General features: G+C 53.7%; 1 protein-coding gene across 8 annotated transcripts; it reads right to left on the bottom strand.

Moving 5' to 3' along the window:
• Window positions 1-2,705: 2,705 nt before the first annotated feature.
• Window positions 2,706-17,324, bottom strand: Dpf1 (double PHD fingers 1). 8 transcript variants are annotated; one of them, XM_090323023.1, is made up of 12 exons: window positions 17,170-17,324; window positions 10,930-11,090; window positions 10,735-10,842; window positions 8,950-9,077; window positions 8,585-8,674; window positions 7,285-7,363; window positions 6,952-7,083; window positions 6,013-6,063; window positions 5,804-5,923; window positions 4,501-4,613; window positions 3,989-4,100; window positions 2,706-3,857 (listed from the first exon to the last, which is right to left on the bottom strand). In XM_090323023.1, the coding sequence occupies exons 1-12, from the start codon at window positions 17,322-17,324 to the stop codon at window positions 3,787-3,789; spliced, it is 1,320 nt and encodes a 439-aa protein (XP_090179149.1). In that variant the 3' UTR covers window positions 2,706-3,786. The 8 variants fall into 8 exon arrangements, with proteins under 8 accessions (XP_090179149.1, XP_090179150.1, XP_090179151.1 ...); XM_090323024.1 differs by having other exon boundaries at window positions 3,989-4,070; XM_090323025.1 differs by lacking the exon at window positions 17,170-17,324 and adding an exon at window positions 12,474-12,583.
• Window positions 17,325-24,264: the final 6,940 nt, after the last annotated feature.

Here is a 24,264-nt window from a genome sequence, read left to right as displayed (position 1 = left end):
TGGCTTGTGTGTTCCCTAGCTGGGCGGCTGCCTGGACAGCACACACTTTCCTAAGCACTGACTCGTCAGCCTCAAACTTTTTCTTGGAACCCAACAACAGAAATCTGACCCTACACATAAAATGTCCTTAAATTCAAGTGAACAAGATTCTCCTAAGTTCTATACCTAGGAGAGGTGAGAGCCTATGACAAAAGACTTGAGTGGGTCAGCTTTTTTTTTTTTTTTTTTTGCCAGTCCTGGGCTTGGGCTCAGGGCCTGAGCACTGTCCTTGGACTTTCTCAAGGCTAGAGCTCTACCACTTGAGCTTCAGCACCACTTCCGGCTTTTTTCTATGTGTGTGGTACCAAGGAATTGAACCCAGGTCTTCGTGCATGTTAGGCAAGCACTCTACCACTAGGCCAAACTCCCGGCACCCCCCCCCCTTGTTTTTTTTGGTGGGTCATAGGCCTGAACTCTGGGTCTGGGCCCTGTCACTGAGTGAGCCACAGCTCCACTTCCCATTTTCTAGAGATTAATTGAAGATAAGAGTCTTATGTTTAGTGCCCCAGCTGGCTTTGAACTGCAATCCTCAGATCTCAGACTCCTGAGTAGTTGGGATTACAGGCATGAGCCATGGTGCCTGGCTTTGGGTCATCTTTTTTAAAATTAAAGGTTTTCACCAGCCACTGGTGCCTTACACCTGTAATCCTAGCTACACAGGAACCTGAGATCTTAAGATTGCAGTTTGAAGCCAACCCAGGCAGGAAGGACCATGAGACTATTACCTCCAATTAACCACCAAAAAATCAGGAAGTGGAGTTGTGACCCAAGTGGTAGAATGCCAGCCTGGAGCAAAGGCAGGAACAGCACCTAGGCCCTGAGTTCAAGCTATAGGACCTGTAACACACACACACATATATCAGGGATTGTACATAAAGTCTGATCTCCCTAGTGGCAGGAGGCTTCAGCTTTTGGGGCCTCAGCTAAGGCCAGGCCACACCCCTCACTACCAGGTTCATTTGCATGTCCTGTCCCACCCACAAAGGGTTGTGTCTGCATCCTCCAGCTCTTCGGTCCTATGGTAAGCTAGTAGTGTGGGTCTTTGCCAGCCATCCAGTGGGTGGCTAGGAAAGGGAAGTTGCCCCTGTCCCCAGGCTAGTGGGAGTGACAAGGAAGTATGGCTGGAGATGCTGACACTTCTATGATGGGGCTGAGGGGATGGCCCTTTGGGCAAAACCCAGCTCTGCACCTGGCCGGGTGGGCATCAAGGCAAACCTCTCCTTACCAAAAAGTAAATAAAAGTAAAGCATAGGCGAATAGTCAAAAGAGCCCAGCTATTCCCACAGCTCAACATTCTCGAACCAGCCATTCTTTTCTCCACTCTCCAGGAGGCCCCATCCTCAAGCCTGCCCTTCCCCCAACCAACCCAGTCAAAGGGAGGGGGGACGGGAAGGGAAGGGAACCTGGGAACAAACTGTTCTCACATCCTCCGCTGGCGCCTGAGACAGCAGCAACTCCCAGCACCCCACAACACACACACACACACACACACACACACAAGCACACACATATTCCCTTTTGCACACACCAGCTCCTGATCTGGCCTACCTTCCCTTCATCTTGCCCCAGTTTTCCTAGCCCAGCTTGGGCCCTCCCCCACCACTCAGCCTCCATACATCAGACTGGCACTCTGCAGATTTTTCTGTTCTCCTAGATTCTCTGTGTCATCCCTCCCCAAATGTCCATGTCTCCCTCATTTGATTAGTTTGTCCTGGAATTTTGCCTGTTCCTGCATCCTATCTCCCCCCACCCCACCCCAGCCTCCCCCACTCTTCATTCCTCTTTCTCCCTCCTGATTTCCTGGTGCTTGGCCTCCCCAGTGTTTCTCTCTCTCTCTCTCTCTCTCTCTCTCTCTCTCTCTCTCTCTCTCTCTCTCTCTCTCTCTCTCTCTCTCTCTCTCTCTCTCCCCCTTTTCCCCCTCCCCCCTCTTCTAGACCCTCTCTCCAAACCCCTTTTGACTTCTTCCTCTTTGGTCTCTCCACAGTGTGGCTACATTTTTTATTACTGTTATTTCCTCTCCTGCTCCATTTCCACCTCTGTTCCTTTCCTCTCTTCTGGCTCTCATCCCCAGGAATGCCTGCCTGGGGTTCTCCTCATCTATTTCTCACCACTCTGCCCTTTGCCAATCCTCTCAATAAATTTGTGATTCTCATCACCCTCGCTCCTCATCTGTTCTGATTCTCCCTCACAACCAACCATAGCCCCCACCTCGCAGTACATATCCAGTCTCTCCTAAAGTCCATATCTACATGCTTCCTCCTCTCCTTTGCCATCGTTCTCTCCATTCCTTCCCTACCACTCTTTGAAGCCCCAGGTGCCACCTCCAAACATGCCTGCTCCCCACCCCAGCAAGGAAGAGGCCACCAGATCCCTCTCTCCATCCCTCCCTTCCCCCAGTCTTCCCTCCCAACTCCCCGTGCCTCCCGCTGCAGCTGCAGCAGTCTGTTGCCAGGGCAACCACAGCTGGCTGGGCGGGAGCCCCCTCTACCCCATCCCCCTCTTCTTTCCTGCTAGTCCAGAGGAGCTGGGACAAAGCCAGAGGAGGGCGTGGTACCCGGCCCTGGAGGAGGTGGCAGTCCCCCCCCAGTGCCCAGTCTCTACTCTAAGGAGGCCCTGGCTCCCCTTCTTGGTTACACCCCAAATCAGGCTGGAGGAGGAGGCAATGGTAGGCAGAGGGGTCAGGCCCAGTTTAATACACAGAACAAGTTAATTCACAGCAGAGGCAGGCAATAAAGGAGACTTGGTTACAAAGGGGGGAGAGTGCTGCTGGATTGGGGGGAGATTTCCCCCAGCACCTCCCCCTCCCCCACTTGTAGTCTCAACTTCCCTTTTTTTTTTTAACCCGAACAACAAACACACACAACCACAAGAAACAACCACACCCCCTCGCTACCTCCAAAATGGCCAGCGAGGGAGGTAGGGGGGCAGCCCAGCCTGGCCGGGTCGGGAGGGGGCTGGGAAGGAGGAAAAACGGAGTCCATTGTAGAGTCTGTGCTTCTAACTCCAGCGGGCGGGCGCTGGCTGGCAGGGGCCCCTCCAGCCTCCCGGCCACTCACTGCCTGCCTGGCAGGCACCTGCTGGGCACAGGGTAGGGCTGTCAGAAGGGGCAGGAAGAGTTCAAAACCATGGTTCACATCATGCAGTATCCATATGGGCACCGGGAAGAGGGTGAGGGGTGGACACTGCCCACGGGGCATGAGAGGGGAACGGTGCCCACCTCCGGTGGAGAGGTGGAACAGCTGCAACTCCAGAATCAGGGTGGAGTGGGGAGTGCCAGGCAGGAAGCTGGCAGAGACAGGTGCCCAGCAGATGCTCAGCCATACCCCCTCTACCTCCACCCAGCCAGGCCTTATAGGACTCTTTGTATATATTAATTTCTTTCTTTTTTTTTTTTAACTTTTTGTCTTTTTCTTTAGAAAAAGGCTCTGTCCATGCCCCGGGTTGGCATCCACTACCCCCCTGTGCCCGCCTAGAGGCGGGGTATGGCTTTGAGGGGAGCAGAAGCCCCTGGTGCCCATTTGCCAAGGGAATGGGGAAGGGAGGGAGGGCAGGAGGGAGAGGAGCAGAGCTGGGCCCCAGCGTGCAGGGCTAACATTCCACCTGCAGAGGGGATGACAGCCTGGCCCTCTCTAGGCTTCACCCTCCTCCTGCTGCTAGGGTGGAGGGTGGAAAGAGGAGCTCTGATAGGCAGAGGGCAAGCACCACCCGGAGGGTCCAGGTCTAGGTCCAGGAGAAGCAGAGCCAGGCCTAGGTGAGAGTGATGTAGGCAGACGCCTTTTCTTTCAAGTGCCGAAGACAGAGGTGGCAACTCCAACTCCCTGACAGGGTGACCAGAGGATGGAATCAGGCCCGGGTCCACCCAGAGGCCCAGAGGCCTTTGCCACCAGAAAGCCAGCTTTCCAACACCCCCCCCACACACACACCACGTGGAGTTCACGTCATCCCTCACCTTCAGGGGGCTCCGCCATGGGGGGACTCAGGCAGTACATGTGGTAACCCCGATCACAGTCGTCACAGAACAGCAGCTGGTCCTGGGGGGTGAGACCCGCCCAGCTGGCACCCTGGGGGCATGGGCACCAGAAGCGGGGTGGGGGGCTGGGGAAGGGGCCTGGTCCCAAGGACACTGGGAGTGGGACACCCTGAAAAGGTCAGCATCCTAGACTCTTCCTGATCAGCAGATATTCCTGTCCCTGTGCAGTGTACAGCTCTGATTGGGTAACTCTGGAATGCTAGTAACGTGAAGGGCCTGGTACTAGCGCTGGAGTTGTGGATGTGGGCTCGAATCCCACCTCTACCCCTTTCAGCCTCCCTCTCTGAGCTCCTATCTTGTAGGCAGTGGAAATGAGGGCAGGGCAGGGGCAGGGGGGAGGGGCACTAATAACAACAGTAGGACATGCTGGGCATTACTGCTACTTGTCCCCTGAGGGGTTGAGGGGGACTCCTGGAGGGGAGGACACTCACGTCATTCTCCGAGGTGCCACACAGGCTGCAGGACTTGCATTCGATACACTGCCAGCGGTAGGTCCGCACGGCGGCTGTCATGTTCACCGTGAACTGTAAACATGAGGGGTGTCCTGGGGGCCAAAAGGCAGTCATGTGGTCAGGGGGGGGAATCCTGCCTCTGGTGGCTACTTGACCCCTAAGGAAGAAGCAGCCACACCCCTGCAAAAGATGCCCAGCAGGCAAGCAGATATACCTTGGCCACCACAGTCTCCTAGCCAACCACCATGGCAGCCACACTTGGCTCCCCAAAATGCTATGGCAACCACATTCCATTACCCACAGTGCTGTGGCAACCACGTCCTACCACCCACAACACCGGGGCAACCACAGCCCGTTAACCACCGGGATGAGGCAGCCACATTCCATTACCCACCGTGGAATATGGCCAAACGTGCCTGTTAACCACAGTCACGTGGCAACCGCCTTCTCCCAGCCACGATGCCATGGCAACCGCCTTCCACAACAGGGTCTCCACACCTTGATCCCACAAGATGTCCCAGCAACCAAACTGTTCCTAACAATACTCACAACGCCAGTCTGTTAGGCACCACAGCATCCCGGTACAGACACCTGCAGTCACAGCCATGGCACCTGACACGCCCAGCCACTACTCACAGCCACTAGCCATGGTGCCAGGTCCCAGAGCCACCACTGCACTGCCTGCCCTCATAGACCTCACCCACAGAACCTGACACCCACACCCGTAGCTGCTACCCACTACCAGACACAGCCATCACAATGCCCAACACACTCCAGTACTTGCCACCCACAGCTACTGCCCACGGACCTGACACCGCCATTCCCTTCAGTAGCCAACCCCTCAGCTGCTGCCCACATGCCATAACAACTAAGATTCCATTATATCAAACTGCCACAAGAAGCAGACTTCACAACCCAGGATACCACAACCATCACCAAGTTCTTACCATGCTGGAACAACCACCATAGGAAATGGCATTCCATTTGGAAAATGTGTCCTATTATGTGCAGGAATCCATCACTCCCAGATCTCAGTCTCCTACCCACAATGCCTCTGCACTCTTCTCACTACTGTCCATGCCATGAGAAGCACAGGTCACTATGCACAATGGCACAGTGGCCGTTCTGCCATTCCCAGTGCCCACTGGGGTTCCTACAGTCCTCAGCAGCTGAGCCCTGGGGTCCTTGACTCCCCCCCTGCCACCTCCTCCCCATATCCAGCCTCCTCATCCTCCAGGCCTGGACTCCTGGACCTCCTCTCCACCACCTATGGGGGTGTCACCTGATCGGCCACAGTCTGCACAAGAGATGAGGTCCTCGGGACACCCCGTCTTCTTGGAGCCACCCAGGCAGAAGTCACAATAGCCATTAGGGATGACAGTGCCATCAGGTGCCTTCTTGGCTGAAAGAGAGCAGGCAGGGGTGGGTGCAGGGCGAGGGGACCACCCAGTCAAGGGCTGCTGAAGAAGGAGTGGAGAGAGGCGTCCCTACCTGTGTGCTTCCTTTGTGCCTCGGGGACCCAGGCCAATTCTTTGTAAAACTCTGGGGGTAGGGGACAGAGAGAAAGGCTCTCACCAGAGGCAAGGCTCCACCTGACCCCCAGCCTTGGCCCCCGGGCTGGGCCATTAGTCCAGGTACCAGAGAAAGTTGGAAAGAGTAGCTACCCTGTGTGATCAGTAACAAGAAAGGGAGTTGGGGAGGGGGACAAATAATTCTCATGAGGACCCCCAACTCTCAGAACAATTGATTATGTTCTCTTTTGTGATGCAAAAACTTAGCCAGCAGTACAGGCTGAGGAAGAGCAGTTGCCTCTGCCTCCCATCTGATCACCTGTCTACCAGGCAGCCAGCTACCCATAGCTGAACCGGGCCCAGGTAAAATTCTGCAGATGTTTCTGGCCAGGAGCTGGTCTGGAGAGAAGTTCAGAGCACAGAGGTGCCCGGATGTGCCGTGGGCCTGGTCTGAGGAGACTGCCCTCTGCCCTATGAGATGGATGGGAGTCAGTTCCCCTCCCCCTGCCACTCAGCTGGCATGGTGTGGGATGAGCACCGATGGGTGCCAAGGGCTCCTGGGCCACCAACCCGACCCTTTAGCCCCTTAGCCAAAAGGATAGCAGAAAAGGAAGACAGGGAGGCTTAGGGAGGGAGGGGAGTCATCTATCACCCCCTCCCCAAGCTCTAATTGAAACAATAAATCAGACCCAGAAATATTACGCCGGGGCCAGGAGCGAGGGAAGAGATGGTTGGTTGTCATGGCAACCCCGGAGCCAGCATCCCTATGGTCGGTGGGGGAGGGAACCTCTGAGCTGGAGATTTTCCAGAAATGTATAATGTGCCCCCACCCCCTTCCCAGCCGCCACCAGGCTTCTTCAGTGCCCCCCCTCCACCATCCCTGGGCCCCTCACCTCCCCAACCTGGCCCGTGGGCTCACGTTTGTGGTTGTTTTTCCGGTGGAAGGGCAGGGCGTGGCGCTCCGTGTGCTCCTCCCCCTCCTCCTCAGCCAGGTGGGTGTGGGTGTAGTGGTAGCTGAGCCCTGGCCGGTTCTTATACCGCTTCCCACAGACTGGAGGGCGAGCGAGCAGGCAGCTGTCAGGCTCCTCAGCCGCTGCCTCCACCCTGGCCTCCAGGATCACACCACCCCCACTGCCCAAGACCTAAACATACACACCCACCCAAGGCCAGGACAGGAGGGAGGGCCCCTAGGGGAGACTTCTGGGGGCCCCACTCTCTCTCTCTCTCTTTCCCCCTCTGCAGAAGGACTCACTATCACAGACATACGGCTTGTCTCTGTCCTCCAAGGAAGCAGTGTCCTGGCGTTTCCGGAGACCCCCAATGCCGTATGCCTGGGGGACAGAGGAGAAGGCTTATAAATGAGAGACACAGAAAACCATGTTGTCATCATCTGAACTTCTAGTTTTCTGTTCTTTTTTGGGGAAGGGTATTACTACGTAACCCAAGCTGCCATGCAACTTCAGAGCCTCCTATCTCAGCCTCCTGAATGTGCTGAGATTATAGGTGTGTGCCATCACATTGGGCTTCATCATCTGGACTTCACACACACACACACACACACACACACACACACACACACACACACAATGGGGATGGGAAAAACTGGGATAAAGGGGATGGGTGACATTGCCCAAAAAGAAAGATACTACCTGATTATAAAACTGTAACCAATCACCTTTATAATAACAATAAAAAATTGGGAAGAGGAAGAAAAATAACACAAATATTTGATTTGAGGGGGCTGATGGCATAGCTCCGTGATAGAGTGTTTGCTTAGCAAGCTGAAGGTCTAAGCCCTAGCACAGAAAAAGTTATCGTATCAATGATAATAATAATAATAATAATAATAATAATATCATCCCCCCAAGCAACTTGCTCTTTCTAACTTTGGAGTCTTGAGTCTCTCTGAGTATAGCCTAGTTCCAATTGCTAGGAGAAAGGAGCTCACACCTGTAATCCTATTCAAGAGGCTGAGATTTGAAGGATGTAGTTCAAAGCCAGTCTATAAAGAGACCATCTCTAATTAACCAGCTAAATACCAGACTGGTAATATGGCTCAAGTGGTAGAGCACCAGCTGAGAGGGAAACAACAACAACAAAAAAAGCCAAGCAAGAGTGCAAGTCCTGGGCCGGGAGTTTGGCCTAGTAGTAGAGTGCTTGCCTAGCATGCATAAAGACTCCGGTTCAATTCCTTGGTACCACATACACAGGAAAAAGCCGGAAGTGGTGCTGAGGCTCAAGTGGTAGAGCTCTAGCCTTGAGAATGACCAAGGACAGTGCTCAGGCCCAGAGTTCATGCACCAGGACTGGCAAAAAAAGAGTGCAAGTCCCTGAGTTCAAACCCCAGCGTGGGAGGGGGGTGTGGGGGGAAGATAGTTCTAATCCACTACACAATCTCCTTTTTTGTAAATGATTTAATGCACACCAGCCACCAGCCTGGGGTCTCCTCCCTGTTCAGACGGCTCTGGGAATGAAACGTGGTCAGACCACTGACACACGCCTAGGAAGCGTGAGCAGTCTCTGAGAGCAGGGGTGAGCGGCTTTGGGGTTACCTTTCCTTTGGCCCTGTTCTTCCTCCTAGGAATGTCATCTTCCAAGTCTTCCACCTCGAGATCATGTGGAAACTCCAGCAACTGCTGTTTCTGGGTACAGGAGAAGGAGGACTGAGAAGATGGAGGCACTGATCTGGTACAGCTTGGGGAAGGGAAGGCAAGTTGGGGCTGGTGGGGGGTGGGGTGCGAGGAAGTCTTCCAGGGAGTAGAGGTCTGGGAAGATGGAGACTCAGGGCACCTGAAGGCTCTAAGGAATCAGAGAGGCGTAAGGGCTTGAGGGATGTGGAGTGGTGACAGGTAGCAGGTGGTAGAAGGTGAGAGCAGGATTTACAGTTGGGGCTGGGGGGGAGGGGAAAGGGTCCTACCTGACAGTCCATAATAGTCTCCTCCTCCTTCAGCTCCACCTTCTTCTCCCCAGTCTCAGCACATAGCAGAGCCTCGAGGACTGGCCCTTCTGGAAGACCACCCTCTTTCTTCAGGGGCGCTTCACAATCTGGGGACAAATTATGGAGATGGGGGAGGCAGGTCAAGGACGGGGTTCACACTCTTTTTTTTTTGGCTAATCCTGGGCCTGAGCACTGTCCTTGGACTTTCTCAAGGCTACAGCTCTACCACTTGAGCCATAGCACCACTTCTGCCTTCTTCTGTGTATGTGCTACCGAGGAATCGAACCCAGGTCTTTGTGAATAGTAGGCAAGCACTCTACCACTAGGCCAAACTCCTGGACCGGGACTACACTCTTTTTGGGAAGAAAGAGGCCTTCCCACACTCAATCTGCAACTGAAACAAAGATTCCATCACACACCCTAGAAGGATGCCCAGATCCTGAAGAGAGACAGCTACACCCTCATCCCCTTGGGACACATTCAGAAGGAGGCAGACCAAAATCCGAGACACACCTAAACCTCCACAAACCCTATAGCCACATGAGGGGCCCCAGACAGACCCAAGCAGCACTAGATATGGATACTTGAACGGGACACATGGACATCCACAAGGAATGTGCAAGACAGACACACAAAGGAAGACACAACACCAGACTTCAGAGACAACCAGACTCTTGGCCATACCTGGAAGCAAGGAAGAGGCCTACCCAGGCTGGGATACACTAAGAGATACTCTAAGGGAGTCCACTAGGCCTACAACAATACCTAGACCTATACCAGGAAGGCCCTACAAACACCTGGACACACACACACACACACAGCCCCAGAAAGCATTGATCAGACACACAAACTATCCACAGGAGAGACAGATTAAGTGGAAGGAGGCAAAGCTCACACAGAAAAAGACAGCCAGCTGAATATAACACAGACCCTTGATCATGGACGGGGAGAGACAAGCAACCAGGGTCTCTGACTTTGCTCACATGAAAGAAGCCCTAAGTCCACCTATACTGACCCAACACACAGAAACACATGAAATACACACACGAATGGCAAGATTCTCCCAGACACTCCAGTGTGTCCAGACTCCCACGGGAAGAGGCAGCCAGCTATAGAGATACCCAGACATGCCTCCAGAACAGGTGGACCAAGCAGATACACACAAGAGAAAATATACCAGGAAACACCAAGAGCCACAGCCTGACTGATTTCTCTTCAGATAGCAATAGTTACAAACAGGGCCAGGAATGTGGCCTAGTGGTAGAGTGCTCAGCTAGCATGCATGCATCTCTGGGTTCGATTCATCAGTACCATACACACAGAAAAAGCCAGAAGTGGTGCTGTGGCTCAAGTGGCAGAATGCTAGTCAACCTTGAGCAAAAAGCGGCCAAGGAACCCATGCCCTGAGTTCAAGCCCCAGGACTGGCGAAAAAAAAAAAAAAAAGTTGCACACCCAGACACTTTCAATATCCAAACACATTTGGAGGGGTGAAAAATCAAGAGTACCCACAAAAAGAAGCACAGCCAGCTATGCCCCAGCTCAGTGGGGAGGAGACAGAGTCAGGAACTTCATACACCTCGACATGCCTGACAGGTACCATCATGTGTTCGGGACGCCTGGGCCCATGGAGGAGACACAGCTGAAGTTCTGTGACTCAAAGACAGCTGCCGGAGCAGCGCGCGACACACCCGAGACACACCCAGGCTGGGCGGCCAGCGGGCCACGGGCACAGGGAAGATGGGCATGCACTCAGCCGCACCCACCGATCTTGTACTCGCAGGGCCTGAGTCTGGGGTCCTCCAGGATGTTGAGTCTCCGCTTCTTTCGCCAACAGCGGGCAGGGTAGGTATAGATCTGTCCTGGGGCCAAACCTAGAGAGAGGTGAGAGGGTGAGAGGGCAGCGCGGGAGGCCGGGCCAGCCCCGCCCCGCCCCGCCCCGCCCTCCCGGCGGCCCGCACCCGGCCCGCGGTGGGTCTTCTCCATCCAGATGTAGCAGTTGTTCTGAGCCACGCCGGTCTGCGAGTCGAGGAAGGGCAGGCGCAGGCTGCGCTCGGCGCACAGGCGCGCGTTGTAGCTGCGGCAGTGCTCGATGGCCTCGCGGTAGAAGTCCTCGCCTAGGCTACGGGGGCGGGCGAGCAGCGGGCAGGCGCCTGTCAGCAAGGGTGGCCCCGAAGCCCAGCACCCCATCCCTGGCCCCTACCGCTGGCTCCAGATGGTTGGAAATGGATGGCCAGACACCCACCCAACCACCACCACCACCACCAACCCCCCCTCCCCGCCTCGCCCCCTTCCAACTTCACCTCTTCCCATCCCAGTGGTTCTCGCCTGGACCCTGGGGAGGGGGAGGGGACCCCAATCTGAGACTGCCGAGGCCTCCAGCTAAGAAGTCGATACACACAATACAGCAGGGACGGAAACACGGGGGAGACTCATCCACACTGCACGTATCCAAACACACAACACAAACAAATCGCACATGGTCACCCGGAATTCACACACAAAGAGAAACTTACCCCAAGGCCCACAAAGGAGAAACAGACGAATCTCACACCTATGCACACACAAATATCTCCAGACCAAAAAAAAAAAAAAAAAAAGACCCCACAAATATACCTTACATCTCCAAAGACACGCAACATAAACAAATCACCCACAAAGACCCGCATCGTGAAAGCAGATCCCACCACGCAAAGACACAGGCACACAATCGTCAGGAGCCAGACTGCCGAAAATTACTCACATAAGCGCTTACACACAGACCCAAAGCCACAACACAAACCAACCCCATCAACAAGCTCCAGCCACACAGTACAAAGGAATCACACACTCACACAAGCACACGCACACACTCACAAAGAGACGGAAATAGGTAAAAAACCAGCACCTCAAATACACACACAGATTCACACCTATACATCAGGAAAATTCGGATCCACCCAGGTTTACACAAACCTCCTGCACCAGAAACACACGTCTATCCAGAGACAGAACCCAGGCCGCACACGGCTCAGCTCCCACCGGACAGGCGGGCCCCAAATATCCAAAGATACGTGGTGTACAATAAAAGAAACCACACACACGGCCACGCGAGCAAATAAGTCACCGCGCACGCGAACCCTCTGCACCCTCAGACAAAGGTGGTGGAGACGCCACTCGAGTGCACCAAGGCCCTGGCATCCTCAGGTCCCTTCACCTCTCCCAAACCCAGGGGTCACAGGACGGGGGGGTGGGGACGAAGCCCACCCCTCCTCCCCATAAAGGAATCCAGACCCTCTTCCCGCATGCCCTCCACCCCTCCGGGAACAGCGCATCGGACACCGTGCCGGCGAGACCCCCCGTCCCGCACACTCGCACCCCCGCACACGGTGACAACCCTCCGCCACCCCCAGCCCCACCCCCAGCCGCCACACACACACACACACACACACACACACACACGCTCGTGCCCGTGCAGGCCCGGCTGCGCGCCTCCCCCGCCCCGCCCCGCGCCGGCCCGCACCACCTCAGGGGGCCCGGGATGACCGTGGCCATCTTGCTCCCCGGGTCCTGCCCCCAGCAGGTCCCCGCCGGGTCGGTCCTCCCAGCGGTCGGGCGGGCGCTGAGGCCGCCCATCCATTCATTCCCGGGGGGCGGGAGCACGCGGGTGTCAGCCAATCGGAGCGGCGGGGCGGGGCGCCCGCGTCATGCTGGGAGTGGTAGTCCCAGGCGGAGGTCCACGCACACACCCCCCCCCGGGCGGTGGGGGCGGGGGGAATGGGAGAGCACGCTGTCACTCACGCGTGCATCCTCCTCCCACGTGCACGCATGCATGCACGCCCTGCCTGGCACACAACCCGCACGTGGTAGATTACACACATTCCCACACCTGGCACCCCTGCTCGCGGTGACACTGCGCAAACACCAAAAGACTCAATGCAGCTTACAGGTAGGTGCCTACCAAAACTTCTCACCAAGGAGCGATGGGTACAGACGCCTGGCTCAGGGGTTCCAGTCTTCCACCACCCCCAAACACTCAAAAACAACACAAAGGTGATGTCTCATTGACCTGGACCGGGCTAGGGATACAGCTCAATGGAAAAGCAAGTATTCCAGAGCCCAAAGTGCTATCTCCAGCCAGGTAATAGCTGATCAATAAATTCGGTAAGGGATTATTTTTGTTTTGCATTAGTACTGGGTCTTGAACTTGGGACCTCTGGGGACTGTTCTTTAGCTTCTTATTGCTCAAGACTGGTGCTTGAGCACTTGGACCACTCCACCACTTATGGTTCTTTGGTGGTTAACTGGAGGTAAGTCTCATAGACTTTCCTTACCTGAGCTGGCTTTAAACCCCAATCCTCAAAGCAAGACAAGACATTGTTATCTCTAATTACCCACCCAAAAGCCAAAAGTGGTGCTGTGGCTAAAGTGGTAGAGCTTAAGACTTGAGCAAAAAAAAAAACTCAGAGGGACAGGAAGTGTGGCCTAGTGATAGAGTGCTGGCCTCGCATGCAGGAAGAACCAGGTTTGATTCCTTGGAACTACATACATAGAAAAAGCCAAAAGTGGTGTGGTGGTTCAAGTGGCAGAGCACCGACCTTAAGCAAAAAGTGTCCAAGGATGGTGCCTGGCTCTGAGTTCAAGCCCCAGAACTGGGGAAAAAAAAAAAAAGCTCAACACCCAGGCTCTTGAGTCCCAGGCCTGCTGCCTCCAAAAAATAACACATACAGTAAATGCTTAGCAATTGTTTGTGGTATGAATACTGAGCAGCCATCAAATGTTTGGAACCATTCTTTCCAGGGTGAAACAATTACACCCCTTTCCAGATGCAAAAGCAGACAAGCTCTCTGTCCTGGGTGATCTTTAAAGGTGGGACTTGGGTAGGAATCAAACCCAAACCCCAAGTCCTCCATGGAAGATGCAAGACTTACCTTCTGACCCACAGACTCCATCCCAAGGGATCCCCAGACAACTAGCTGACCTGCGGAGTCACTCACTCTCACAGCTCTTCAGGTGGCTTTCTAATTATTGAAATGAACACCCATAAATACCTTTTTGTCCACCAGGGGGCGTTCCGGCAGATGTATACCAGCATGCTGGTCCTTTTGAGACCTACTTGAGGCACCCCACATTTATTGTTTCACTACACACACACACACACACACGCACACAAACCTACTCCAAACACAACACTCCCACCTCCCTAGTGTGCATCTAAGTCATCTCAAGCCTTGGCCTGTCCCTCTCCCTTCCTAAGATGGTCGTTCCTTTCCAGACCACCGTGGTGCTTTCTGGTCTCCAGTTCCCTGTAAAGGCCAGCCCACCTTAACCAAGGTAAGCGCTGTTCTCAGATGAAACAATTCTGCCCTGATTGTGTCTTTGCCATCTTTGCCTCACCTCCACCACCCTCCAGATCCCCAACACACCCTCTTGGACTTGCTCCCCAATTCTCTGTGCCTGAAACCCTCCAACTCACTTCTGCTCAACCTCTGAAAGGAGCACAGTGACAATTCCAACAAGCAGTAACCGGGGCTACCAACCTAGCCATCACCTCCAGACACTGTCTTATAAACTTGACCTTCCAGTCTTCTCCTCTGTCTAGACAATCTGACAATATGCCTCTCCCCCAAACCCTATGGCATGTGTGCTGTCCCCCTAGAGGAAATTACTATTGATCAGTCAATATTTATGCTTTAGAAACTGGGCATGGTGGCTCACACCTGTCATCCTAGCTACTCAGGAAGCTGAGGTATGGGGATCATAGATCAAAGCTCATCTGAGCAGGGAAGACCTGCCCAGATTAAAAGATGAGAATCTTTTCTCCAATGAATCACCAGCACACTGAAAGTGGCACTGTGGCTCAGTAGTAGAGTGCTAGCCTTGAGCGAATCAAGCTCAGGACAGTACCTGGGCTATGAGTTCAAGCCCCAGGACTGACAAAAAAAAAAACTTTTATATATTTATACTTTTGCTCAGGGCCAATTTCTAAGGGGTTTTTACAAAGACTGCCTCTTGAAGCTCCATAAGGTAATAAGGATTTATTCTTCCCAATGCATAGACAGTAACAAGATTTGGAGATGGAGAGTTCATTAGTGGTTCAAGCTGAGGATTTCTACTCCAGGTTCCCATCCCAGCTTTGTGTGTATATGTGTGTACATATATGTGTGTGTGGCATATGTGCAAATATTGGGGCTTGAACTCGGGACTTAGGTACTATCCTTTATTTAGTTTCTTTTCTTTGCTTTCTTTTTTTGGGGGAGGTCAGTTGTGAGACTTGAACTCTGGGCCTGGGCACTGTCCCTGAGCGCTTCAGCTCAAGGCCACCACCCTACCCCTTGAGCCACAGCACCCTTCTGGTTTTCTAGTGGTTAACTGGAGATAAGAATCTCACAGACTTTAGTGCCCAGGTTGGCTTTGAACCACGATCCTCACATCTCAGCCTCCTGTGTAGCTAGAATTATAGGTGTGAGCCATCGGGCACGGCTTCCCTGTTTCTTCACTCAAGGCTGGCACTCTACCACTTGAGCCGCATCTCTAATTCTGGCTTTTGGGTGATGAACTGGGAGTCTCATGGACTTTCCTGGCTTTGAACCACGATGCTCAGATGTCATCCCCGAGTAGTTAGGATGAGCATTCTTTGGGAACACTTGAGTCTCCACTTCCACCCTGCAGAACCCATAGATGCAAGGACTCAGTGACCCCTCCTATGCCACCTGGCTTTGAGAGCCGGTTCTCTGCAGTGGGAACCCCTTCGAAGGGGTCTGAGCAGGATCACACTGATGAAATTTCTGCAGCTCCTCCTGTGTGCCCCCAGTTTGAGGGCGTCCCCCACAAGCGAGAGCTCTACCCATGTGGGTGACTTAGGGTGACACAGAAGCAGAAGGGATGTCCTTTCTTCAGAGGCCACACACAGGCTGACGACCTGGGCGCCAGACCCCGGTTCCCTGCCCTCCAGTCGACCCACGCCTATCCAGCCCTGCCCCACCCTCCTCTCTCACCCCCACCCACATTCCAGAACCAGAAGCCATTGGGGGTGGGAGGGCCTTTAGTGCCGACCCAGCCCTTTTCCTAGGTGGGTGGATGGGGGGCGCCTCCCTCCACCCTGGTACCCCCTCCCCACGCACACAGCACTTAGATGTCCAAGGTCAAGGCCGTGAGAGCACGGGGTGGGCGCAAGAGGGGGAGAGGTCGTGCGGGCCCCTTTGTGCAGCTCGGCAGGCGCGCGCCCCCTCCTCTGCGGGCGCCCGGGAGGAGGGGGAGGGGAGGGCCGCGCACGCCTGCGGGAGAGAGGGCGGGAGAAGCCGGGAGCCCGCTGTCACCGCCTGGGAGAGGGGGTGGGGGGCGCTGGGAGTCCCGGATCCCGAGGAGGAGGCGGCGAGGAAGGGCGATGGGGAAGGAGGGGAGAGACGGGGAGAGAGCCAGGGGTGGCAGGGACAAGGAGGGGTAGGAGGGGGGGGTCTCCGCGGACCCAGGCGTCTGAGCTCCCAGCAATTGGACCCGAGAAGAAGCGGAGTGGTGGATGGGGAGAAAGGGAGGGAATCCCCTGAGACTTGAGGGCGCACCCCCGCCCGAAGCCCCGGGGGAGGACAGGCGCTCCCCCGCGGAGGTCGGCGGGAGGAGCGCGCTGACCCGGGCATGGGGGCCGGGCAGGCGTCTAGGTCCTGGAGACCAGAGAGGAAAACGGGGGAGGCGCCGGGGAGTCAGCAGGGGACGCCGTCCTGCCGGGGCTCCCAGCTTGCGGGGCTGGGGAGGGGTCCCCAGAGAAAGAGAAGGCGAAGAGGGAAAGGTGCTCCGATGACGGGGAGAAAGGGTGATGGAAACCCAAGAGGGCCGACGTCCAGACTTCGGTGCTAGCGCTCGCACCCCCAAGTCACCGGGGAGGAGGGAGAGGAAGCCACTACCCCCCCACTCAGGGTGGGGAAGCGATGTCCGCCCCCCCCCACCACACAGCCCGCCCGCGCCCACATTCCTTCACTGACAGCGACAAAGAAGAGACGCCCCCGCGACCCGGGAAGGGCCCTGTCCCTAACCCCGGGGGTGGCGGACCAGGGCGTCGGCGAGTCCCTCCCTCCCCAGGGGCTCGGGGGGCGCGCACGGGGGACCCCCCCCCGCCATTCAACTCCGATCCGCGGGTCCGGCCCAGGTAGGGCGGGGGGGAAGGGCTCCTGGAGGAGGACGGGGGGGGGTCCCAGCGAGGGGGCGGGGACGGCGGGGACACTCACGACTTGAGCGGGTTCTGAATGGCGGTAGCCATGGCCCGCTCGGCTGGGCCGCCTCCGGCCCGGGGCGCCGCTGCCGCCGCCGCCGCCGCCGCGCGCGGGCCCAGCCCGGCCTGCGCCGCCCGCTCTGCCGCCCAGCGCGCTACGATTTCATTCATTCTTGGGGCTGCGGCGCCAGCGGAGCGGGGCGGGCCGGGGGCGGGGCCCAGCCAATCCCCGCGCCTCCCGGCGCACCTCGGGACCTGGAGTCTCGGGGTGCACCGCGGCGCCCGAGGGCGTCCCTACGCGGTACTACAAATCCCAGGGGGCGTTGCGCGGGAAAGGACCACACGCCCATTGGTAGCTGGAGATACGGGGCGGAGCTTGAATCTTCCCTAGAGCATCTTTCCTTCTCTCTCTCTCCCTCCCCGCTCTCCCGCCCCAGAGGATGGTCCATTCCCAGCTGGGGTTCTCTTGACACTGTCTGGCACCACGGGCACGGAAAGAAGGTGGACCCCGGCTTTCAGGGCTCGATAGGGCATGTGGATGACCGTGGGGGTCGGGCGTGTGTGGTCTGTGCCTGCATGTCTGAGTGTCTCCAAAGTGTAAGTCAGACTTTTAAAAACACAAGGGTGAATCGGTCTTTGTTCATTTATTGAGTGCCTGGTATGGGTCACATACTCTCCTAGGGACTAAGTATATAAGCAATGACCAAGGTAAGACTGTCACTGTCACAAAGTTGACACTTTAAGCCAGGTGGGGTGGTACACTCTAATCTCAGCATTAAGAAGGCTTATGATGGTGGACTGAAAATTCAAATTCAGCCAAGGCCAAGGCCATATAGTGAGACTTTATCTCGTGTGTGTGTGTGTGTGTGTGTGTGTGTGTGTGTGTGTGTGCTGACAGTGAGGCTTGAACACAAGGCCTAGGCACTGTCCCTGAGATTTTTCACTGAAGACTAGAGCTTTACCACCTGAGCTACAGATCCACTTGTGGCTTTTTTGTTGTCTAATTGCAGTTAAGAGTTTCATGGACTTTCCTGCCAGGCTGGTTTCAAACCATAATTCCTGATTCTAAGTCTCCTGAGTGGATAAGATTACAGGCAGAAGCCTGTATGTTATGTGCCACTGGCACATAAACAGCTAGCCTCTCACTCTCACTTGGCTTTTCTCTCAAGGCTGGCAGTCCATCTAGGGATAGAGATGGCCTAGTCTCTGCCTTAGCATTCCAGCCCAGCAGGGTGATAGACCGTGACAATCCAGAGGGCTCAGATCCAGAATGAGGAGGTATAGAAGCTGTATGATTTCCTCAGAGACCAGCTTGAGGCCTCCCTGGAGGAGGGGATACCTGAGCTGCAAGTGAATCCACCTGCACGCTGACCTACTAAGATGCCAGGAAAGATCCTTATTCTTAAGTTTCTGATCTCTTCTGCAAATCTTCATCTGATCAGACTTAATGGAGAAACAGGAAGCCAAGTCTTAACTTCTAATCATTTCTCCTTTCCCTGGAACCTATGGAATTTGGCCACCAGAGGGCACTGTGGCTCAGTCTTTGTCTGGCTGAGTCTGCTCATGCTTCCTCAGAACCCAAAATATCTCAGCTACAGAAGATAATCTCCTACTCTCACCCCACACACACCTTGGCCCTGCTCAGGACCAGGGAACCAGAGTCTGTTCATCACAAGATCCTGTGTAGAGCCAGGTATGGTAATGTATACTTAAAATCCCTGCAGGTGGGAGGCTGAAACAGGAGGATGGAGAATTTGAGGCCAGCCTGGGACACAAAGCAAGACTACAGCAAAAATAAGTCAGTAAGTCTGGCACCTGTAATCCCAGTTACCTAGGAGCATAGATTGTTAGGACTGTGCTTCAATTTCGTCTGAGCCAGAAAAAGATTGAGAGAAACTTTTTTAATGAAGAATGGACCTGAAGGTGCACACACAGGGAAGCCTAATCCAGGTGACCACACCCACATGTGCAGGAAGCTAGGCCATCCTTATCTCAAAACTTACCTGTAGAAAGTGGGGCTGAAGGGACCGGGAGTTTGGCCTAGTGGTTAAAGTGCTTGCCTAGCATGCATGAAGACCTGGGTTCGATTCCTCGGTACCACATACATAGAAAAAAGCCGGAAGTGGTGCTGAGGCTCAAGTGGTAGAGCTCTAGCCTTGAGAAAGTCCAAGGACAGTGCTCAGGCCCTGAGCTCAAGCCCAGGACTGGCAAAAAAAAAAAAAGAAAGAAAGAAAGTGGGGCTGAAGGGCTGGGAATGTGGCTTAGTGGTAGAGTGCTTGCCTAGCATATATGAAGCCTGGGGTTCAATTCCTCAGTTCCACATACACAGAAAAAAAGCCAGAAGTGGTGCTTGTGGCTTAAGTGTCCTGGAGAAAGGCCAAGGACAGTGCTCAGGCCCTGAGTTCAAGCCCCAGGACTTGCAAAACAGAAAAAAGAAAAAGAAAGTGGGGCTGGAGGTGTTGCTCAATGGTTAGAGCACTTGCTCAGCAAGCTCAAGGACCAGAGTTCAAACCTCACACCCTAAATAAAAATAAATAATAGAAGTTTTTTAAAAAGCAAATCGCAGGGCCGGGAGTTTGGCCTAGTGGTAGAGTGCTTGCCTAGCATGCACGAAGACCCGGGTTCGATTCCTCGGTACCACATATATAGAAAAAAGCTGGAAGTGGCTGTGGCTCAAGTGGTAGAGCTCTAGCCTTGAGAAAGTCCAAGGACAGTGCTCAGGCCCTGAGTTTAAGCCCCAGGACAGGCAAAAAATAAAAAATAAAAGCAAAGCTCCTGTGACCCAAAAGTCACAGGAAAACAATGATAATCACACCCCTGATGATGCGGCATATACTGTGTGTGCCACACTGCTCCACCACACAGAGATAGTGCCCAGGCCAGAGTTCCAGCCCTAGGACTATCACACACACACACATACACAAATTTTAATAGACAATTGTGAGCTCTGATCATATCATCAATGCAAGTGTAATTGTAATTTTTTTCTTTCGATTGTACTGGGGTTTGAGCTCAGAGCCTCACCTACTTGCTAGGTAGGCATTCTACTACTTGAGCCATGCTTCCATCCCTTTTCAAAATTATTATTATTGGGGCCGGGAGTTTGGCCTAGTGGTTAAAGTGCTTGCCTAGCATGCATGAAGACCCAGGTTTGATTCCTCGGTACCACATACATAGAAAAAAGCCGGAAGTGGTGCTGAGGCTCAAGTGGTACAGCTCTAGCCTTGAGAAAATCCAAGGACAGTGTTCAGGCCCTGAGCTCAAGCCCAGGACTGGCAAAAAAAATATTATTATTATTATTATTATTATTATTATTATTATTATTTCAGTCATGGGGATTGAACTCAGGGCCTGGGCGCTATCTGGAACCTTTTTGTGCTTAGGGCTAGAGCTCTACCACTTGAGCCACAGTGCCACTTCCAGTTTTTGAGCGGTTAGCTGGAGATAAGGGTCTCATGGAGACTTTTTCTGCTGGGGCTGGCTTCAAATTGCAATCCTCAGATCTCAGCCTCCTGAGTAGCTAGGATGACAGGCGTGAGCCATTGGCACCGGCTACTCTGCTAAATTTTGAGCTTGTGTCTTACTATTTACCCCAACTAGCCAGACCTCAATCCTCCTAGTTACACTTCTCACAGTATTTAACAAGTGATTGGTTCTACTGTGGTGTCCCCAGATTCGCCTCAAACTATGATCTCTAGAGTGACTAAGCTTACAAGAGGGAACCACAGATGGCTGGCCTCCAGTTCGAATACTCACCATCCCACGTAGCAAAACCTCTAGACAGAAAGGTGAGCGGGTGGGTGCTCTGTAGCATCTCCAGAGCCTGCTTCTTTACTGTCTCCGGGTACTCCCAGCTCTGGGGTGTAGTTTTTAGCATCCGCTCACCCAGGATGAGGATGCTCCAAGGCCTCACGTCTCAAAGGAAAACTTGTGCAGAGACCAGCCACTAGAGGGCGCAACCACCACACAAATGCCTACTGCATGCAGCGCACACATTAGGAACACAGGCACATTGGGTGTTAGTAAGGAGTCAGGCAGATGATAAAGTCCTGGATCATTTCATGGTTTCATAAAATGTCCCAGGATGTGGGGAATGAATCAAATGACAGGACAGCATCCGAGGGGCTTCTTTCATCAGGGCCTCACATCTGTGTGAGATGGCATCTGAATGCCAGCAGGAGCCTTCCAGGCAGAGGAAATGAGGGCCTGGGGTAAAGGGCATGAGGGGAAGGTGCTGCTTTTTATTCTGAGGGCCTACTGAAGATGGTGTCATGTGTGACAGGAAAGCAAGGAGGGCTGTGTGTGTGCATGCTGTGAACCAAACAAACATGGATTCAGTTTTGCTTGGTGTGGGTCCTGGAGCTTCAGCTCAGAGCCTGGGTGCTGGGTTCACTCAAGGCTGGTGCTGTGCCAGCTGAGTTCCAGTTCCACTTGCAGTCTTTTGCTGGTTCCAATTGGAGATGAGTCTCATGGACTTTTCTGCCTTGGCTGGCATTGAATAGTGATCCTCAGATCACAGGCTGTTGAGTAGCTGGGGTTACAGTGTGAGCCACTGGCACTCATTGTGTTTGCAGAATGAAATATTGTAATACCAAGAAATAGATTTTTTTTCTTCTTAAGTTAACCTTGCTGGAAAGAGGAACTGGGAGTGGGGAGGGAAGGAGGGCGGGAATTCCGGGCTGGGAAGGAGTAAGCAGTAGCCTTGTGGTGGAGGCAGACCACAAGCTGTGGGAGGCAGGGGGCCCTGGGAAGGGGTTGTGGACACTGGAGCTCTTGTGATGGATGCAGTGTTCCCTGGGACATGGGGCCAGGCTGGAGCTGGTGGCTGCTGGAGCTAACAGCTGACCCCCTCCCCACCATTTGAAGGTTGATGAGAACCCTTGTTACATGCCTGCCTCCAGTCCCTGCTCAGCACATTGGACTTGCTCCTCTACTCTGCATTTCAGTTGTGGACTTGCAAACACAGAGAGGATAAGAAACTGGGTTAAGATCACACAGCTAAGGACAGATGGTATCTGAACCTGGGCAGAAACGCTTTGTTGAGCTGGGCGCAATGGCTCACGCCTGTAATCCTAGCTACTCAGGAGGCTGAGATCTGAGGATCAAGGTTCAAAGCCAGCCCTGGCACAAAAGAACTTGAGACTCTGATCTCCAGTTAACCTCTAGAAAATGGGAAGTGGGGCTTGGCTGCAGGGTAGAGTGGTAGCCTTGAGCTGAAGAGCTCAGGGACAGCATCCAGGCCAAGTTCAAGCCCTATAACCCTCAAAAAAAAAAAACAACCAAAAAAGGAATGCTTTGTTGTTCTTTGCTTTTTCCTTGAGGTGCTTGCCTAGCACTCTCTACTAGGCGCCCTGTCTTCTTCTTCTTCTTCTTCTTCTTCTTCTTCTTCTTCTTCTTCTTATTATTATTATTATTATTATTATTATTTAGAAGTTAATTATTTCCCTCTCTCCCTCCCTCCCTCCTTCCTTCCTTCCTTCCTTTCTTTCTTTCTTTCTTTCTTTCCTCCTTCCTTCCTTCCTTCTGTCCTAGACCGAGACTCAGCTCAGCACCTGATGCCTTTGTTCACTGGCTGGCGCTCTACCAGATGAGTATCACACCTCCAACCCCATTTTTTTTTTTACTTTGTTTCATTTTGTACCAGTCCTGGGGCCTGGCATTGTCCCCATCTTCTTTTGCCGAAGGAGAGCACTCTACCACTGGAGTCACAACTCCATTTCTGGCTTTCATTGGTAGCTTATTGAAGATAAAAATCTCATGCAGGGGAGCCAGGAGTTTGGCCTAGTGGTAGAGTGCTTGCCTAGCATGCATGAAGGCCCGGGTTCTATTCCTTGGTACCACATACATAGAAAAAGCTAGAAGTGGTGCTGTGGCTCAAGTGGTAGAGCTCTATCCTTGAGAACAAGGATGGTGCCCAGGCCCTGAGCTCAAGCCCAGGACTGGCTGAAAAAAAAAAAAAATCTCATGCAAGAGGCTGTCAATGTGGCTTAGTGGTAGAGTGCTTGCCTAACATGCATGAAACTCTGGGTTCCATTCATCAGTACTACAGATACACATAAAAAGCCAGAAGTGGTGCTGTGGCTCAAGTGGTAGAGTGTTAACCTTGAGCAAAAAGTTCAGGGACAGTGTCTAAGCCCTGAGTTCAAGCCCCAGGCCTGGCAAAAAGAAAAAAAAAATCTCATGCATTTTCCTGTCCCGGCTTGCTCTGAACCATTATCCTCAGATCCCTCTCCTGAGTAGCTCAGATTACAGGTGTCAGCCACCAGCGCCTGGCTCCTGTTTTGCGATGTTTTGGCAGATCACACCTTGTAGTCCAGGATGGTTAAAAACTCATTTTCCGGGCTGGGAGCATAGTCTAGTGATAGATTGCTCACCTAGCATGCACAAAGCCCTGGGTTTGATTCCTCAGTACCACATACACAGAAAAAGCAGAAAGTGGTGCTGTGGCTCAAGGGTAGAAGGTTAGCCTTGAGAAATCCCATGAACAGTACCCAGGCCCTGAGTTCAAGCCCCAGGACCGGCAAAAGAACAACAACAAAGCTCATTTTCCTCCTGGTTCTGTCTCCCAAGTGTGGGGATTGTAAGTACACAACACCACGGGAGGCCAAAGCCATGCGATTTCCCAATTCTTGCGCTGTGGCTCTCAGGCTCTGCGGGGTGTGTTGTGATTTGGATTATGTTGTCTGGGCTGTCACCATCACCTTGGTGAGAGCGAGCCCATCACTTCTCGCCACTAAGAATAATCGCTGTTGTGCTTTATGGGGTCGCTATGACCTAGGAGTTAAATAGTTGAGTTCTGGAGTCACAGAGTCTGGGATTGCAGCCCGGCACCACATTTCTCATCTGTGAAGTTCCCATTTCCGGAGGAGAAAACTGAAAGGGGCTCCGAGCACAGCACACCCAGGACTTGAACCCACATTCTGAGAACACACCACCCCCACAACCATGAGGAAGGAACCCCAATCAGGTTCTGTGAAGGGAAGTATGAAGACTTCCAGGAAGTGGGGGGGACAGACAGGTCACCGCCACCCGTGGGCCTGGGCATTCCCCTCTTTTGTTCTTTGAAGAACCTTCGTTTGTGTGTGTGTGTGTGTGTGTGTGCACCCACACA

Source organism: Megascapheus bottae, chromosome 31, assembly GCF_031878675.1.
Source record: "Megascapheus bottae isolate mThoBot1 chromosome 31, mThoBot2.hap1, whole genome shotgun sequence".
Taxonomy (NCBI): Eukaryota; Metazoa; Chordata; class Mammalia; order Rodentia; family Geomyidae; genus Megascapheus; species Megascapheus bottae.
This window is presented reverse-complemented; position numbering and strand designations above follow the sequence as displayed.

Coding starts and splice junctions, on each gene's coding strand:
- Dpf1 (XM_090323023.1), bottom strand. CDS start 17,324: ATGAATGAAATCGTAGCGCGCTGGGCGGCAGAGCGGGCGGCGCAGGCC. Junction 5,924..6,012: donor GGCACAAAGGAAGCACACAG/GTAGGGACGCCT, acceptor GCTCTCTTTCAG/CCAAGAAGGCACCTGATGGC. Junction 4,101..4,500: donor GTGGCACCTCGGAGAATGAC/GTGAGTGTCCTC, acceptor CCATGCCCCCAG/GGTGCCAGCTGGGCGGGTCT.